Source organism: Dipodomys merriami, unplaced genomic scaffold (assembly GCF_024711535.1).
Source record: "Dipodomys merriami isolate MVZ:Mamm:240054 unplaced genomic scaffold, mDipMer1.0.p SCAF_49, whole genome shotgun sequence".
Taxonomy (NCBI): Eukaryota; Metazoa; Chordata; class Mammalia; order Rodentia; family Heteromyidae; genus Dipodomys; species Dipodomys merriami.
In genome coordinates, this window is record NW_027206057.1 from 7,262,501 (window position 1) to 7,279,604 (window position 17,104).

The 17,104-nt window shown below is 42.4% G+C and overlaps 2 protein-coding genes across 16 annotated transcripts in view; one reads left to right on the forward strand and one right to left on the reverse strand.

Moving 5' to 3' along the window:
- Positions 1 to 3,982, reverse strand: part of Boll (boule homolog, RNA binding protein) — a 64,511-nt gene extending 60,529 nt beyond the window's left edge. For all 10 annotated transcript variants that reach the window (XR_011366760.1, XR_011366761.1, XR_011366764.1 and 7 more), the window contains exon 1: positions 3,807 to 3,982. Coding sequence is in view for 3 of the 10 variants with exons in the window: in XM_069995741.1 (XP_069851842.1) it covers positions 3,807 to 3,827 (21 nt within the window). In the remaining 7 variants the exon portion in view is untranslated. The remainder of the gene's footprint in view (positions 1 to 3,806) is intronic.
- The window catches only part of Plcl1 (phospholipase C like 1 (inactive)), a 365,678-nt gene continuing 351,844 nt past the window's right edge, over positions 3,271 to 17,104 (forward strand). The window contains exons 1-5 of one of the 6 annotated variants that reach the window (XM_069995727.1): positions 3,488 to 3,581; positions 3,849 to 3,972; positions 4,912 to 4,959; positions 12,021 to 12,133; positions 13,746 to 13,868. In XM_069995727.1, coding sequence (XP_069851828.1) covers positions 13,860 to 13,868 — 9 coding nt within the window. In that variant the 5' untranslated portion in view covers positions 3,488 to 3,581; positions 3,849 to 3,972; positions 4,912 to 4,959; positions 12,021 to 12,133; positions 13,746 to 13,859. The other 5 variants (XM_069995731.1, XM_069995728.1, XM_069995729.1 and 2 more) reach the window with 5 other exon arrangements.

Here is a 17,104-nt window from a genome sequence, read left to right on the forward strand (position 1 = left end):
AGATCTTAATGATTAAGCATACTAAACTGAATTAAAATAGTAATTATTAGATATATTACTTAATCATTAAGGAAAAATATTAAACTTATAAAGAAGAAAGACAAAAGCAGCCGTAGGCAGCTGGCAATTGGCTGGTACAACCAATTAGCCTCTAGAGTGTCAGAGTTGGCCTGGTGCTCACAGCTATGTAGTGGTGTTCTCTTGTTAACAGATAACCATTAATAGACAAAGTCCCTCTGATTTTGATGAATCTTTTAAGTTGGTTGACTTTTTTGTTTTTTTTGGTGCCAGTGTACTGAGGCTTGACCTCAGAGTTTCACACTCCCGCTTAGCTTTTTGTTCACAGCTGACACTTGAGTTGCAGCTCCTGTGCCAGCTTTTTGCTGATTAATTGGAGATATGTCTCACAGATCTGTCTCCTGGACTGACTTTGAACCTCCATCCTAAATCTTAGCCTCCTGAGCATTTAGGATAATAAATGGGAGCCACTAGCACCTGGTTGACTATTCCTTTTTAATCCATTAGTTTTAGCCTTTTGTTGCAAGTTAGATGAGAATTAACAGACACAATCTTATAATAATCCTACTTCCCAACCGCATGCATCACACAATAATGGTTTCTGAAACCCATTTCTTCTTTCTGAAACCCTGTCTTAAAATCACAGTTCGACTTCCTACAAAACCTTCAACACCTTCTGAGAGGCTCCATGGTATACTAACAGTATGACTTAACAGACCCAACTTTATTAAATTATGTGTTCTTGGTAGGCTTGGGCTTTTTAAAAGGGCATTGGCAAGTTGATAAACCCTGATATCCAAATTTACAATTTTCAGCCTGAAAGTAAAAATTTTAAAATTTGCTAGGATATTTGAAAATTTAAAAAATTACATACTTCCAAAAAAAAATTACATACTTGTAAGTACAAATTTTTATGCAAAGAACTGAGCTCAGTACATATCTATATGTTTACAATTTTAAGTCAAGACTTAAACTTACTCATTTAAAAATTTATTAGTATAAACTCATTGTACAAAGATATTTCATTGTAATATTTATATACAAACATAAAATGTATGTTGATCAAATTTATCCAGAGGACTTCAATTTAATAAATACATATTAGCACTAAGCTTTTCCACAACAGCAAGATAATAGACACATACTACTGAAGAGAAAAGATGAGAAATTTGAAAAGGAAGCTATTAAAAAACTTGGTTATTTTCCTTGTAGAATAAACGAGCATGCCAGGTGCTGGTGGCTCATGCCTATAATCCTAGCTACTCAGGAGGCTGAAATCTGAGGATTACCCAGCCCAGGTAGAAAAGTCCCCATGAAACACTTTCTCCAATTCAGAGAAACTGGAAGTGGCACTGTTTTCAAGGTGGTAGAGTGCTAGCCTATCTGGGTGCTGGACAGCACCTAGGCTCTGAATTCAAGCCCCATGAAGGACCAAAAACACAAACAAAACAACAACAAAAAAAAGCAAGCAGACTTTGAAGACAGTGTATAATATACTGACCCAGGTCCATCAAAAAGACTAAAGTTCTTAATTCAATTCTGTGAGAAATTAATACATAAAAATCAATTTACAACTTTGTAGTTATTCTTTTTCAAGGCCCCAAAGACAATAATCCCTAAATCAATTTCTGCAGATGTACAGAAAAATTAGTAAGCTAGTGGGATCCCTGGATACTGAATAGACCTTAAAGTTTTCTTCCTCATCCAGCCTTCTTTTTTTCAGAGCAAACTCACACCTCATCCCTGCAGAGTTTATAAAAGGCTTCTTTTAAACACAGAAAACCCATCCCATTTAATAATTACTATGTTGTAATTTTCTTTGAAAATTACTGATTACTGGGAGAGGTTATCTGCAACTTAGATTACTGCACTCATTTGAATTTAGCACAGAACGCATGCTTCGGAGGAAATGAGATGCTTCCTTTTATGTTTCAACTGTGGATTGGTACTGCTAGAACAATCTAATAGGTGTAATACATGTAACTTTGTCATTTTCTCAGTGTAGGAAATATTTGCTAAATTTGATAAAATCAGTCTTTGGACTGAGGATGTGGCTCAAATGGTAGAGTGTTTTGCTTAGCAAGTATGAGTCCTGGAGTTCCATCCTCAGTACAAAAAGATACGAAAAAAAAAAAAGAGAAGAGTATCATATTTTCAATCTTGAGAAAGTAAAGGATAGTCGCTGTGAAATGAAAACCATCAACTTTTTTTAAGTCAACTGAAGTAATTCACTCTTCTCTAAGGCTTCTGCAATATGGTAGGTTTCAACGGCTTGATTTTTCTCCTGTTTACCAGGTAAATTAATAACATGTAATGTGCTTATTATTGCTCTTGCTACTACAAAATGCAAATATTCACGAGGGCAGGGAGTTTGACCCTCCCCCCTCTTTAAAAAAAGCACAGCAGCGGGTATAAGTAGTGGCATTTCCTAGCAGGTGCTCAATGAACCTCTGTTGAAGGAATAAAGGAGCGGTTCGTTTCTTCAAGAGAGACCTCCTTTGGGACAGAATGGACATTTGAATGGGGGGCCGAAGAAGACAGCACAGATAACGTCCTAGAAAACGTTTTAATGTTAGCGGTAACAGGGCAGAGGCAGGGTCTAAATGCCTTGAGATCTGGCGATGCACTGAATTAAATAAGGCGACCCCCCGACTCCCACCCCCCTCCCCCCTTCCACTGTCAGTAACTTGACAAGGGACTAGGCACCCAGGGAAGGACTGGGCTCGAAGGAAGGGTCTTCGGCTGAGTACCAACTCCGGGCCCTCGAGTTGATTATTCTCCCAAGTCTGTACCCCCACTGCCGCCCCCCCCAGACACCCCCGGACACCCCTCATCTCCCGGACCCAGACAACAGGAAGAGCCGGGCTAACCGTCGCAGTCCCGGCGGCCTCCGTGCTCCGTCCCCTCCGAGGCCAGCAGGTGGAGGCGCTGGGGGAAAAGGCCGCCGCCACCGCGTCCTCGGGATCTCTCAGGTCATCGTGAACCGGGGCGCCGATTCGAGGATCCACCCCCTCCCCACCAAAGTGCGGGAGGGAAAAGAAGGCTAGCCAGCGCGAAATTTTGCCAGGCGAACCCCTCCCCGCCAGCAGCCGTGGCGGGAACCCTCAACGGCACCGGCCCCCCTGCCCCCCAGCCGCCCGCCTCGTGTGCAGCGGGCCTCGGCCACGCACGTGGCGCGTGCTGATTGGCTGTCGGCGGGGGCGCGGCGGCACGTTACCGCGGCCTGCTGGGGGGGGGGGCGCTGTGGGGCCCTCCCGCCCCGGCCCCGATTCCGGTGCGTGTGGGCGCGCACCCTCCCCAGGCGGTGCCGGGCGCTGCCCCGCCCCCGCGGGCCCACGGTGCCCCCCCCCCCCGCCATCCCCGAGCCCGCTCCCGCCCGGTCGTCCGCGCTGCGCTGTCGGGGGTGGGGGTGGGGTGGGAGTCCCGCACCGACGGGAAGCGAACGCGTCGAAGGCGTTTCGGCGGGAAAGCGTTTCTCCGCTGAGACCCACACGTCGCGATCACCCACCGCATCCGACGTTCACCCCACTCCCCTCCCGCGCCCGCATCCCGTCCGGGCCGAGGTGTGGGGGGGCGCCCACCCTGCCGTCCTTCCCGCCCGACGGGACCTGTGGGCGGCCTTCGGCTGCGCTCGACGACGCCGGGCCGCCGTGGCGATCTCCTTCCCGACTCCATAAGCGAGCATCGTGGGGGTGCCGTCGCGTCCGTCCCTTCCCTCCGTGACGGGCCCACGCCGGCTCCTGCCTCCTCCCCGCTCCCCGCCACCCGGACCCGATCGCCATCCTCACCGCCCCTGACTCGCTCTCCATCTTCCCTTCCGCTCTTCGCAGACCGGCAAGAGAAGCAGAAACCGAACTCGGCACCCTGGAAGCCCCACCGCGTTTCCCGGCGGGGACCTGTCTCCCTGGCGGCGGGCGGCAGCGCTGGCACGGCGGGGCGCGGCCTCGGATCGGGGTCTGAACCTGCCACCTGGGGGGCGGGGAGGGGCCGCGGCGTCGCGGCGGGCGGGCGGGCGGGCCGGCCGCGGGGCGGGCGGGCGCTGCAAGCCCGGGGACTGTCTCGGCCGGGCAGGCGGGCGGGTGGATTTCCGCCGAGGTCTTCGGGGCCGCGACGGCGGTGTCGGAGGAGCGCGGAGCTGGTCGGGGCGGGCGGGCCGTAGGGGTGCGGGGCGGGGGAGGGAGGGCGGGTCTGCGGGCTCCGTCGCCGTCTGGCTTGGGAAGACAGGGGAGGAGAGCGGTGGACGCTCCCGCGAAGCTTGGTGCCCGGCCCGCCGTCCCTCGCAGGCGGGTTTGGAGAGGCAGCCGCGACGTCAGAGGTTTGCAAGAAGCGGAGGGGAGACTTCCGACGGCCGGCGCGAGGCGGGCGAGGCAGTTTTTCCCGAGTCAAACTCTGGTTCCTGGGTCCGTGGCGCCAAACTCGGGGGGTGGGGGGGGAAAGCGGGGGGGGGGGAGCACGCTGCCTCTGTTGTCGCTGTCACTCATTCCCGCCAAGGCGGGCGGGTGGGGTGGCGCGGGCCGTGGGCTCAGGACCCGCCGCGCTGCGGGGGTCCCGGCTCGGGGCGCTCCATCCAGGCCCGAGCTCGGCCTCCCCTTGCGGCCCCGCCCGGGCCGGTCGGGCAGGGCCCGCCCGCGCACCCCGGCACCGGGTCCGCGCCGGGAGGGAGCCTGCACCGCGCAGCGTGCGCTCACTTCTAGCAGCTTCGGGTGTCCTTTGAAAGACGGCTTTGTAAAGAAATGCACGCCGAAATGTACACGCATAGTGATGCGTGTAATCACACATTTGTACACGTCCGGTATGTAATTATAACGGATTACTTACAGTTAGGTGAACTTGAGGGTAAGAATGACGATGGTTATGATAATTACCGTTCATCCAGATCTCGTTTTGTTTCAGGGGCAGTGCTTCGTGGCCATTTCGTTCTCGCAGCCTCCTTCCCCGTAGGTGAGTAAGCAGAGGTTTGGTGTTAGCCATTAGAGCTGTGGGATCTTTTTTTTTTGAGGGGGGGTCAATCATGGGGCTTGAACTCTGGGCCTGGGCGCTGTCCCTCAGCTCTTCAGCTCAGGGCTAGCACTCTACCACTTGAGCTACAGCGTCACTTCCAATTTTCTAGTGGTTTATTGGAGATAAGAGTCTCACGGACTTTCCTGCCCAGGCTGGCTTTGAACCCTGATCCTCAGATCTCAGCCACCGGAGTAGGTAGGGTTACAGGCGTGAGCCACCGGCGCCTGGCAAGCTGTAGGATCTTTAATGCTAGGCCTCTAATGCCAGTTCTTTTTCTTCATGTTTGTCATGTTTTGAAAAATTCCAGCAGCACCAACTGTTGAAGAACTTCTTGGTGTTCTCACTTTTTAAGATGGGTTAGGAAAAAAAAAAATAAGCAGAGTGGCCATAGTAATTTTATTTGTTTCAAAGATTGGGTATTCATATTATCCACCAAAGATGAAATGGGAAACGATTTTTGTTCATCATCGCTGAAGCATTCTAAAAGTTGTTAGGTATTTTCTACAGCAATTTAAACTATTTTCTCATGTATTATTCTTGGAAACAGAAAATAGAGACCAGTTTAGGTTAAAACTCATATTCTAGCACATAATAACTTTATTGTTCAATACCTTAGAACTGATCTTGGAGTATTTTTTTTTAACCCAGTAGTAAGAGTAGTTTTGGGCATCCTCTGTTTGGCCCAAGCCATTTTTTTCCCCTACTAGAAAATTACTTTTGAAGATTATATCTTCTAAAAAATTTCATTCACTTAGTAGATTATCAGCCTGACACAAAATTCAGGGAAAAATGACTGCAGTCCAAGGGCCATCATCATGCACAGTGTGGTAATTTTCTGTTCTACTTTCTTAAAAAAAACTTCACCAAAAGGAATTTTGTTTTTAAAAACTTATGCAACTCACATAAAATTATTAAACTAGTTAGTAGACATTTGTAGCTATCTTATGTGCAGTGCATAATGGAATGTGCTATGGGAAATAAATATCAGTCCTCTTGCTCACTGTGTTCAAACATGGGATCAAACATGAGACCATCATATTAAGCATGTTCTTTCTCACGTGCAGAAACTAGTCCTTGTATGGTTTGAGTGTGTACCTGCAGGTGAGTGTATGACAGTTCTGGGCTTGAAATCAGGGCCTCAGTTCTCACTTGAGTCATGCCTCAGCTCTTTACCGGTGACTTGGAGATAAGATGGAGATAAGAGTCTTATGGGTGTTCTTTGCCATTTACTCATCAGATAAAGAATTAATATTCAAAATACGTAATGGTTCCATAAATATATACAGAACTCTAAAAATTAAATAGCAAAAGACTATTTAATAAATTGGTAATTAGTTGTTTTTGTTTTTTGGTCCAGTCGTGGGGCCTGAACTCTGGGCCTGGGCGCTGTCCCTCAGCTCTTCAGCTCAAGGCGAGTGCTCTACCACTTGAGCCACGAACCCAGGGCCTCAGGCATGCAAGGCAAGCGCTCTACCACTGAGCCACCTTCCCAGCCCGTGGTAATTAGTTTTTAAATGAAGTACTAGTAATAAATACATAAAGAAATGTATTTACATATGTCAAAATGGCATTGAGATTCCATCTCACTCCAGTCAGAAGGACATCACATCAGCAAGAAAACAAACTAACCACAAATGCTGGAAAATGTGAAGAAAAGTAATTCTTACACCTATAGGTGGGAATGTAACTTAGTATAGTCATGGAAATCACTATGGAGGTTCCCTAAAAAACTAAAGATGAGCACAGAGTTGGTAGTCCACACCTGTAAGCCTAGCTTGATGAGGATCAAGGTTTGAAGCCAGCTGGTAGGAAAGTCTGTCAGACTCTTATTTCCAGTTAATAACCAAAAAGCCAGAAGTAGACCTGTGGCTCAAGTGGTAGAGTTCTAGCCTTGAGCAAAAAAAGCTCAGGGACAAGGCTCAGACCCTGAGTTCAAGCCCCAGGACTGGTAATCAAAGAAAACAAAAACCTAAGGATAGAACAACTATATGCTCTTGTATTATTCCTGAGCGTATATCTCATGGAATGTAAGTCAACATGGCAATCAAGATACCAGCTCATCCATGTTTATAGCAGCAGTATTCATTATGGCAAAAATAGGTTCCTAACAGCTGAATGGACAAAGAAAAACGTGGTATGGAGGAGGGGGTGAGTCTGATATTAAGGTACATTGTATTCATATATGAATTTGCTCAAAAGAGCCTTCCTTGTATAACTAATTGGTATTAATAAAAATATAAAAATGTGGAGTACACACACAATAGAGTATTGTTTAAACATGTAATGTGTAGGAAAATGGATGATGGAACAGCAAGTGAAATAAACCAGACTAAGAAAGACAGACAACATATCCTCATATTCAGAATCTAGTCCTTAAAAATAAATAACAGGAGTGTAAAATGGGTTCAGAGGGTGAGTACAATTAGGAATGGGAGAACAAAAGGAAAGTCTATAGCAGGGGTGAATATGGTTGAAGTACTTACATACGTATGAGAATAGATCTAGGCACCGTGTAAAACTGCTATAATCCCAGCTACTCAGGAGGCTAAGATTTGAGGACTGAGGAAACAAAAGTTCAATGTGCTTATCTCCAATTAACTAGCGAGAAACTAGAAGTAGCTTAAGTAGTAGAGAGCAGTAGAGAGCAGGTTGTGAGTGCAAAAAGCCAAGAGAGCGTGTGAGGCCCTGAGTTGAAGCTCCAGTGATAGCAACACATACAGTAAATAAAATAATAAATAAAGGAATAATATGAGAACAGAACAATAAAACCTGTTGAAATTATTTTAAGAGGGAGCAAGAAGAGATGAGGGAGAGTAATGAAAGTGGTAAATTTGGGGTACATTGTGTATAACTAATTTGTATAACTAATATATGCTAAGAAACATGAAAAAGAATTTTTAAAAAGAGAGAAAACCTCTGTGTCAGGCATTTTAAATGTAGAAGGAGGGGGTAGACATGGTGGTGTGTACCTCTGTCTCTTCTGGTCCCTCTCCCTCTTCTCATAAAGCCATCTGTATTCCATCATGCACACTTTTGAATATCTAATCCTACATTTAAACATAGTTGGATTGTTTCAGCTCTGTGTGTGTGTGCATGTGTGTGCATGCATATGTGCATGTGTGTGCATGCATATGTGCATGTGTGTGCATGAACCAGTACTGGAGTTTGAACTTAGCTTTTTGCTTTTTTGCTCAAGGCTGACACTCTACCACTTGAGCCACAGGGCCACTTGTGGTTTGTTTTTGTGTGTGTGTGTGTGTGTGTGTGTGTGTGTGTGTAGTTAATTGGAGATAAGAGTCTCACAAGTTTTCTTGCCTAGGCAGGCTTCGAACCTGGATCCTCAGATCTCAACCTCCTGAGTAGGTAGGTGGCATAAGCCACCAGACCTGGCTCTTGAGTTGATTTTTGTATATGATATATGGATCAATTTTGTTCTTTAGTTTTTCTGTCACCATTTGTTAAGAAGATCATCATTTCTTCATGTGTTTTCTTAGGGCCTTTGTTAGAAGACAACTCTCCATAAAATAGGCTGATTTCCAATGTTTCTATCCAGTCTGTTTTTGCCAGTACTATATTTTGATCACACAGCTTTATAACAATCTATTTGTTGCCTCCAGTTTTTTTTCTCTTAAAGATTACTTTAGCTATTTGCTTATTTTGTTTTTTATTAATGTTATTTATTTTTTGTTTATGTGGTACTGAGGGATCTAACCCAGGGCATTCTAGGCAGGCATTCTACAACTTAGCTACATTTCCAGCCCTATTTGTTCATTTTGTATTTTAGGATTTCTTTTTCTAATGTTATGAAAAATTCCATTGCTCATTCAAAAGGGGTTGCACTTGAAACTATAGATTGCTTTGGGTCACATGTATATATTAATTATTCTAACCCATGAACACAGATTATCCTTCCATTTATATCATCTTCAGTTTGTTTTAAAAATATTTTTAAACTTCAAATATCTGTGTAAGGAGGTTACAAGTCAGTTTTAGTTTCTTTTATCAATAGTTTATAGTTTTCAGCTTGCAGATCTTTTACTCTTAAGTATTACAAATTTTGTCTTCTGCTATTGTAAATGTGATTGTCTTTTTCCTTTTCCTTTTTTTTGATGGTTTGTTTTTAGTGCATAGAAACAGTACTGACTTTCATATGTTAATTAAAAATCTGCAGCTTTTACTGGTTCTTTATTCAAACAAACATGGTTTGAATTTTTTTTCTTTTTTTTTGGTCAGTCATGGGGCTTGAACTCAGAGCCTGTGTGCTGTCCCTGAGATTTTCTGCTTAAGGTTAGCACTCTACCACTTAAGCCACAGTGCCACTTCTGGCTTTTTCTGTTTATGTGGTGCTGAGGAATCGAACCCAGGGCTTCATGCATGCTAGGCAAGCACTCTACTAAAGCCACATTCCCAGCTCTGGTTTGAATAATGATATACGTGTTTTTCAATTGCTTAAGGAAGACCTTAGGTTTGGGAACATATTTTACTGAAAAATTCTTTGAGATGTACATTATCAGACATTTCTTTAGGAATAAATAAAACTACCCTATATATTTACACATACATGTAAGATAGAGGATAGCAAGCTCTCATTATAAGAATGATTACCCAGGTCATGTTCACTTGTAGACTCAGGCCTACAGTGCTTGCTCACTTTTCCTTTTTATTTTAACTGCTTTCACCTCTTGTCCACTATCTTTTTTCTTTTTTGTCAGTTGTGGGACTTGGACTCAGGGCCTGGCTGCTGTCCCTGAGCATTTTTGCCAAGGCTAGTGCTCTACCACTTTGAGCCACAGCTCCATTTCTTTCTTTTTTTTTTTTGGGGGGGTCCAGTCGTGGGGCCTGAACTCTGGGCCTGGGCGCTGTCCCTCAGCTCTTCAGCCCAGGGCTAGCGCTCTACCGCTTGAGCCACAGTGCCACTTCCGGCTTTTTTTTTCTTTTTGCCTATGTGGTGCTGAGGAATGGAACCCAGGGCCTCAGGCATGCAAGGCAAGCGCTCTATCACTGAGCCACCTTCCCAGCCCCACAGCTCCATTTCTTTGACCACTATCTTTGCTGTTTTTAACTTTATTACCTTATTATTTCATTCTTGGATTTGATACATGAGGTATTTTCACAGCTACTATTATGACACCTTATTTCTCAAGCCCTCAGGTTTCTTGTCTGTACTCTCTATCCCTAATGTCTTTCTATCTATAACATTTCAAATACTTGCACATAAACATTTGTAGAATTAGTCAATTGACCTCTTTCTTCTAGCAACTGTTATTCTTGAGTAGTAGGAAATTTTTGTTTTTTAGGTGAATGCCCTTTTTTGGAAGTACTGTGTTTAGATCTTATGACCTTACCTTTGCTAGGCATACACCTTTACCTCTTGAGCAACATTTCAATACCCCTTTTAGTTTATTGTTTTTTGGATGGGGCCTCACAGTTTTGCCTGTGGGGGAGGGCTTCAGACCTGTTTTCTTTTCTTTTTTTTTTTTTTTTTGCCTGTCCTGGGGTTTGAACTCAGGGCCTGGGTGCTGTCCCTAGCTTTTGCTCAAGACTAGCACTCTACCACTTGAACCATAGCACCACTTCTGACCTTTTCTGTTTTTGTGGTACTGAGGTATCAAACCCAGGGCTTCTTGCATGCTAGGCAAACACTCTATCACTAAGCCACATTCCCAGTCCTAAAAGTATATTTCTTTTTTTTTTTTTTTTTTGGGTCCGGTCGTGGGGCCTGAACTCTGGGCCTGGGCGCTGTCCCTCAGCTCTTCAGCTCAAGGCTAGCGCTCTACCACTTGAGCTACAGCACCACTTCCGGCTTTTTTCTTATGTGGTGCTGAGGAATCGAACCCAGGGCCTCGAGCATGCAAGGCAAGTACTCTACCACTGATCCACCTTCCCAGCCCCCAGACCTGTTTTCTTATGTATGCTTCCTGTATAGCTTGGATTATCAGCATATACCATCATGACTATTATACTTGTTGATACGGGAGTTACTAACATTTTGTCTCATCTAGCTTTATGCCACAGTCTTCTAGATCTCCCAAGAAGCTGAGATTATAGATGTGTGTCAGTATGTCCAGCCACACTGATTTTTTTTTGTCCATGGTAGGTCTTGAACTCTGGGCCTGGGCACAGTTCCTCAGCTCTTCAACTCGAGGCTAGAGCTCTACCACTTGAGCCACAGCACCACTTCCGGTTTTCTGGTAGTTAATTGGAAATGAGAGTCTCATGGACTTTCCTGCTCTGGCTGCCTTTGAACTGTGAACCTCAGATCTTAGCCTCCTGCGTAGCTAGTAGTAGGCATGAGCCACCAGCACCCAGCTTCACACTGATTTTTTAAAAGTCTCATTTAGGATACCTCACACTATTGTACACAAGGGAGTCTGTCCAAAGGAGCAAGTAGGGTGATATCTAACCCTTGCTGCCCTACTTGTAGAACCAGGAGACCTCAGAGTTCTGTCTATTCAATGGTATGCTGTTTACTAACTCACGAAAAGGTGTTGTACCATAAAATTGATGTTATAAAACATTAGTTTATGTTCAGCATATTTTACTATTACGTTCTCAGACACATCTCAAAATAATAGCTTATATTCAGCATGTTTTATATCACATTTTCAGTAACTGCTTGCCTTTTTCATTTTGGTGAGCATTTCAAGTTGGGTTTCTCAGAAAAAAGACTGGCTGAGTGCTGGTGGCTCATGCTTGTAATCCTAGTTACTCAGGAAGCTGAGATCTAAGGATCATGGTTCAAAGCCAGTCTTGGCAGGAAAGTCATCTCCAATTAACTATAAAAAAAAAAAGACATAAAGATAAAAAAGAAGTGGAGCTGTAGCTCAAGTGGTAGAGACTAGCCTTGAGCAATAAATATCAGGGACTATGCCCTAGGACACTGAGTTCAAGCCCCAGAACCAGCAATAAGCAAAAAACAAAAACAAAAAATAGACTGTGACATTTGCATACAGTAGTATTTATGTACTTATTTATTTTTTGTTGTTTGTTTTTGACATAAGAGCTCAGGAATAGTATCTGAGAGGAGTGAGAGAATCAGGACAGAAGAAGTTGAATTGTGATGTAGCTGTAACAAAGGACTTGGATGGCCTTCTGAGTTGTCCCTGGAGACCAGGTATCCTGACATTTGGAACATTCCTTCCATCCTTCTCCATACCCATGTATAGCCACTGGATGTAAGCTGCTTTTATTAGAGAGACTTGATATTGGTCAAGTTGGCCTCTTTACCTGATCACAATTTCTAGAAAAAGACTCAGCTGAAAATAGCCACTACTCTCAGCATATGCACTTAGTACTAAAGGAGTGACTTGGGTAGCTCAACAGAGCAGCCAAAGTAAGTTTTTAATCATCAGATGATTTTTCTCCAAACTGTAAGTAGATCCACTACTTTATTTTAGCTGAAGGAAAATATGGTAGAAATGGAATTACTCCAGGTAAGAAGTAAACTTTTTTTCCTTCAAAGAAGGTTCTTTAGAAATTACTGGGGGAAGGTGAATACCAGGAGTATAGCTCTTGTAACCTAAGATTATGATACCTGAAGTCCAGATAGAGCATTGTATTTTATGATTCTAAGCTTAAAAACATTCCTTGAGTTTATCCTCTGTTGATTCCATGTCCAAAAAAATATCCATGTTTTATTGTTGGATAAATATAATTAAAAATAAAAATTATCTCCCAACTTAGAAAACATATCCACAAAGGTAGTAGAGACAGAAAGGGGCTTTTGATTTTTTTTTTTTTTTTTTTTTGCCTATCCTGGGCTTGAACTTGGGCCTGGGCCCTGTCCCTGAGCTTCTCTATGCTCAAGGCTAGTGCTCTACCACTTGAGCCATAATGCCACTTCCAGTTTTTTAAAAGTAGTTTATTGGAGATAAGAGTCTCACGGACTTTCTTGTCTGCACTGGCTTTGAATGGTGATCCTCAGATCTCAGCTTTCTGAGTAGCTAGGATTATAGGCATGATCCACTGATGCCTGGAAAGGCAGAAAGTTTTATTATGAAACAGACTTTAAATTAGAATATGATGTGCATCACAGGCAATCTCTAAGGGATTGCAGAGACAGAAAGGAGTTTCACTGCTTTCTGTGGACAAGAAGATACAACCCATTACATCACACATATTTATCCTAAATCAATCCGGTCTTTGTTTTTTTTTTTTTTTTTTTTTTTTGGTCCGGTTGTGGGGCTTGAACTCTGGGCCTGGGTGCTGTCCCTCAGCTCTTCAGCTCAAGGCTAGCGCTCTACCACTTGAGCCACAGGGCCACTTCCGGCTTTTTTCTTTTTGCTTATGTGGTGCTGAGGAATCGAACCCAGGGCCTCGAGCATGCAAGGCAAGCGCTCTACCACTGAGCCACCTTCCCAGCCCCTCAATCCGGTCTTTGATGTGACTTTGTTAACTTACTTTTCCTCTGGATAAAGCCACTTCTTTAAGACCAAGGATAATTTAGCAAATTGCCTAACCTATAGCCATACTTAGGCTTCTATCTTCCCATTGAAACAGAGAGACTAGCTACCTCCTTTGATGTCTGTATTTAAAAGATGATCTATAGGGCTTTCAGAAAATATTCTGAGTTGTTAGATTACTATGAGGCTTATTTAAGTTAAATTGAATTTTATATCCATTTGGAAAGGGCAGAGCAATTGTGGAAGTAGAGAAGAGGAGGTGCGTTTTTCTTATCAATACTAAGAATTAAGCCTTTTATTTTTTATTTGTATTTGGTTTTACAGTCTATATCTGGACTTATTTAAAGTTGAATCTACTTGAAGCACTAAAAATTGCTAGAAGCAACCAAAATTCAAAGCCATCATTTATGGACCAGCGTTATTGATCATCACCTGTTGATGAACTTGGTAATGGCAAGTTTTATGATTAAGTAATATAGTGACCCAATGGTTGTAGTGATGGTGATCGTGGTGGTGGTTTGTATTCTATCTATGCTGTGTACTTCTTTTGTTTTTTGGGTCATGGGGCTTGAACTCAGGGCCTAGGCACTGTCCCTGAGCTTTTCTGCTCAAGGGTAGCACTCTTTTACTTTGAGACACAGCTCTTCTTCAGGTTTTTCTGGTGGCAAATTGGAGATGAGAGCCTCATGGACTTTCCTTCCTGGGCTGGCTTTGAATGATGATCCTCAGATCTCAGCCTCCTGAGTAGCTAGGATTACAGGCATGAATCAACAGAACCTGGCTTTGCTGTGTGCTTTTTCTTTTCTTTTTTTCTTTTTTTTTTTGTCGGCTGTTGGGCCTGAACTCTGGGCCTGGGCACTGTCCCTCAGCTTTTCAGCTCAAGGCGAGTACTCTACCACTTCAGTCACAATACCACTTCCGTTTTTCTGAGTGGTTTATTGGAGATAATAGTCTCATGGACTTTCCTGCCCAGGCTGGCTTTGAACCACGATCCTCAGAACTCAGCCTCGAGAGTAGCTAGGATTACAAGTGAGCCACCGGTGCCTGGCCTGCTGTGTAAAGAGCTATATTTTGTGTGTGTGTGTGTGTGTGTCTGTGTATTGTGTGTGTGTGTGTGTGTGTGTGTGTGTGTGTGTGTGTGTGTATAAGGATGAGAGGATCAACTACATGAAGTTTTTGGAAGGATTAAATAAGATAGTGCATGTAAAGTCCAGCACAAATCCCACATTTAGTAAAGTATTTTTCCATAAGAATAGTAAAAGCTTGTAGTCAACAATACTGTGGTGAAATCTTAAAGTCTCGTTAAGAAGGTTATGTGATGTTAAATGTATTTACCTTTATGAAGTAAAATAAAAATAAATTCAAAATAAATGGTAAAAATTTGAATGACTAGCCAAGGTGCTACCTAAGCATTTTCTTTGCAATACAAGTATATTATGCAAAAAACTTCAGTTTGTGATACTAGTTACTTTGGCCTGCTCTATTTGTTACTCTAGTTTGGATTATCATCTATTTAATGGAAAATCAGTCTTGTGCTTTATGTAAATCCTTCTAGGAACATAGTGAAGGCAGGATAAATATTAGGCCATAATACAAATGCCTTATAATCAAGTTAATTGGTATTAGATGAGAAACACAGCAAATAATCCAGAAATAAATCAAATACATGAGAATTTAGTATATGATTAGATTATTTAGTATAATAACAATAGACTATCTTATAAAATATTGACAAAATGGCTATTCATTTGTAAGAAAATGAAAATATAGCATTTAAAATGAACACTCTTACACTTAAAAACACATATGCATGAATGCTTAGAATAAAGTATAGAGTAAATATTTAAGTGTTTTAAAAAATGATTAAAAGTCTTGCAAGAAAAGGAAGAAATTCTATCTACAATCTAGCTTTTTCCCCCATGCTGAGGCTCAGACTTGGAGTCAAGCAATGCTAGGAAAGCCTTCTGCCACTGATCCACATTCCCAGCCTGAAAATTGCTTTGTAACCATTACTAGAGATTCAAAAAGAGAGGAAACAGATGTATCAATGAAAATTAATATAATATGCAGACATAATGCCATAAAGTCATAATCATTAGTGTCAAAAATATTAATACTAATGGTATAAGGCTAACATTTGTAATGTGCTTGTTGGGTATCCTGGAAAACATAGAATTAATGGTGAGAAACATTTATTGTAGAGTTAATGAAGAAGGGACAAAAGGAAGAACATAAGAACCATGAGTCCAAATATGTCCTGACTCAACCAAGGGGGAACTATGAAGTAATGATTGTCTGTTATAGTGAAAAGGGCCAGACTTCCTGGCTGGAGATGACCAATAAAAAGAAGATTATGCCCTCAGCTACCAGTGCCTCTCTTATTTTTTGGCTATGGACTACCCCAAGAAGACTATGACTTTGGCTCAAAAGTCGAGGTGAATTTGAAACAGTGAATAGCTAAAGGCTGTCAGTGAGCCATATTTTTTGCAGCTGGGGAATAAAGCCTTGTATTGAAGTAGGATCTGAGCATGGCAAGTCTGTTTGCCCCAGAACTCATATGCTGACAAGAAAAGTGACTTAGAAACATTTGAAACACTGTGGGGGAGTGAATATTGAAATAATAATACAGCATAGCTTTATAAGATTAAAGTGAATGTGTAGCGAGTGTGGTAGCTCTTTGGGAAAGCTTTATAATATTCTCTATTAAAAATACTCTTAAAAAATAATATACTATAAAGGTCCCCAACTTCTACTCTTGGGAACTGGTAGCAACAAAACTACTGGTTTATAATATAATAAAATGATTATTATAATATTGTGTTATTGTAAACAAACTGAATATTCCAAGTCTGGGAATGCCTGAATAAATAGGACAGATACACATCATAGAATATTATTCACTTCTTTGAAAGAATGAATTGGTAACTATTGCAGATGAGATGGGATTTTTAATAACTTGAATGAGAAAAATTCAAAATATGTGTAAAATTTACTCCATTTTTGGTAAATCAAAGTATGATAAAAATCTATCCATTTACAAAAATATACTTTGAATCATCTTGCAAGGGGTGGGAGGATTGATGTGAGTGGAAGAAAACGATATGTGCAAGACAGAAAATATTGTAGCAAAAACATGCATATGATTTCTTTATGTCTTACAAAGATAACAAGAAAGGTAGTCAGGGCCTTAATATAGCTTACAGGAAAGAAATGAGAAAAAACAGGTAATAGGAATAAAAACAACTGTCCACAGTATATTTGGATGCCTAAAATTGTTAGTTTCTACTATTGTAGTAGATGCAAAGAATATTTACTAGTTACATAGGAAACAAGTAGTGTTTGGCCAGGTGAACCAATGACATGTTTGGAAGACATGGGCCTTTCAATAGACTATATCACTTAGGAGAAGCAAGGTTACTCTATAGTTAAGGTGAACCCAAATCCATGGAGCTTACAATAAATGTTGCATTTTTGGTTACCTTTTATGAGATTGGCCTTGCCACTTTTTTTCCCCCATATTCTTTGAGTTTGAACTCAGAGTCTCACACTTGCTAAGCTGGTTCAGTATTACTGACCCATGCCTCCCCACTTGTTTACAGGTTATATTTAGAATAAGGCCTTGCATTTCACACAGAGTCATGCATGAGCTATTATTTGCCTATTTTTAAACTTCCCAAAGTCAT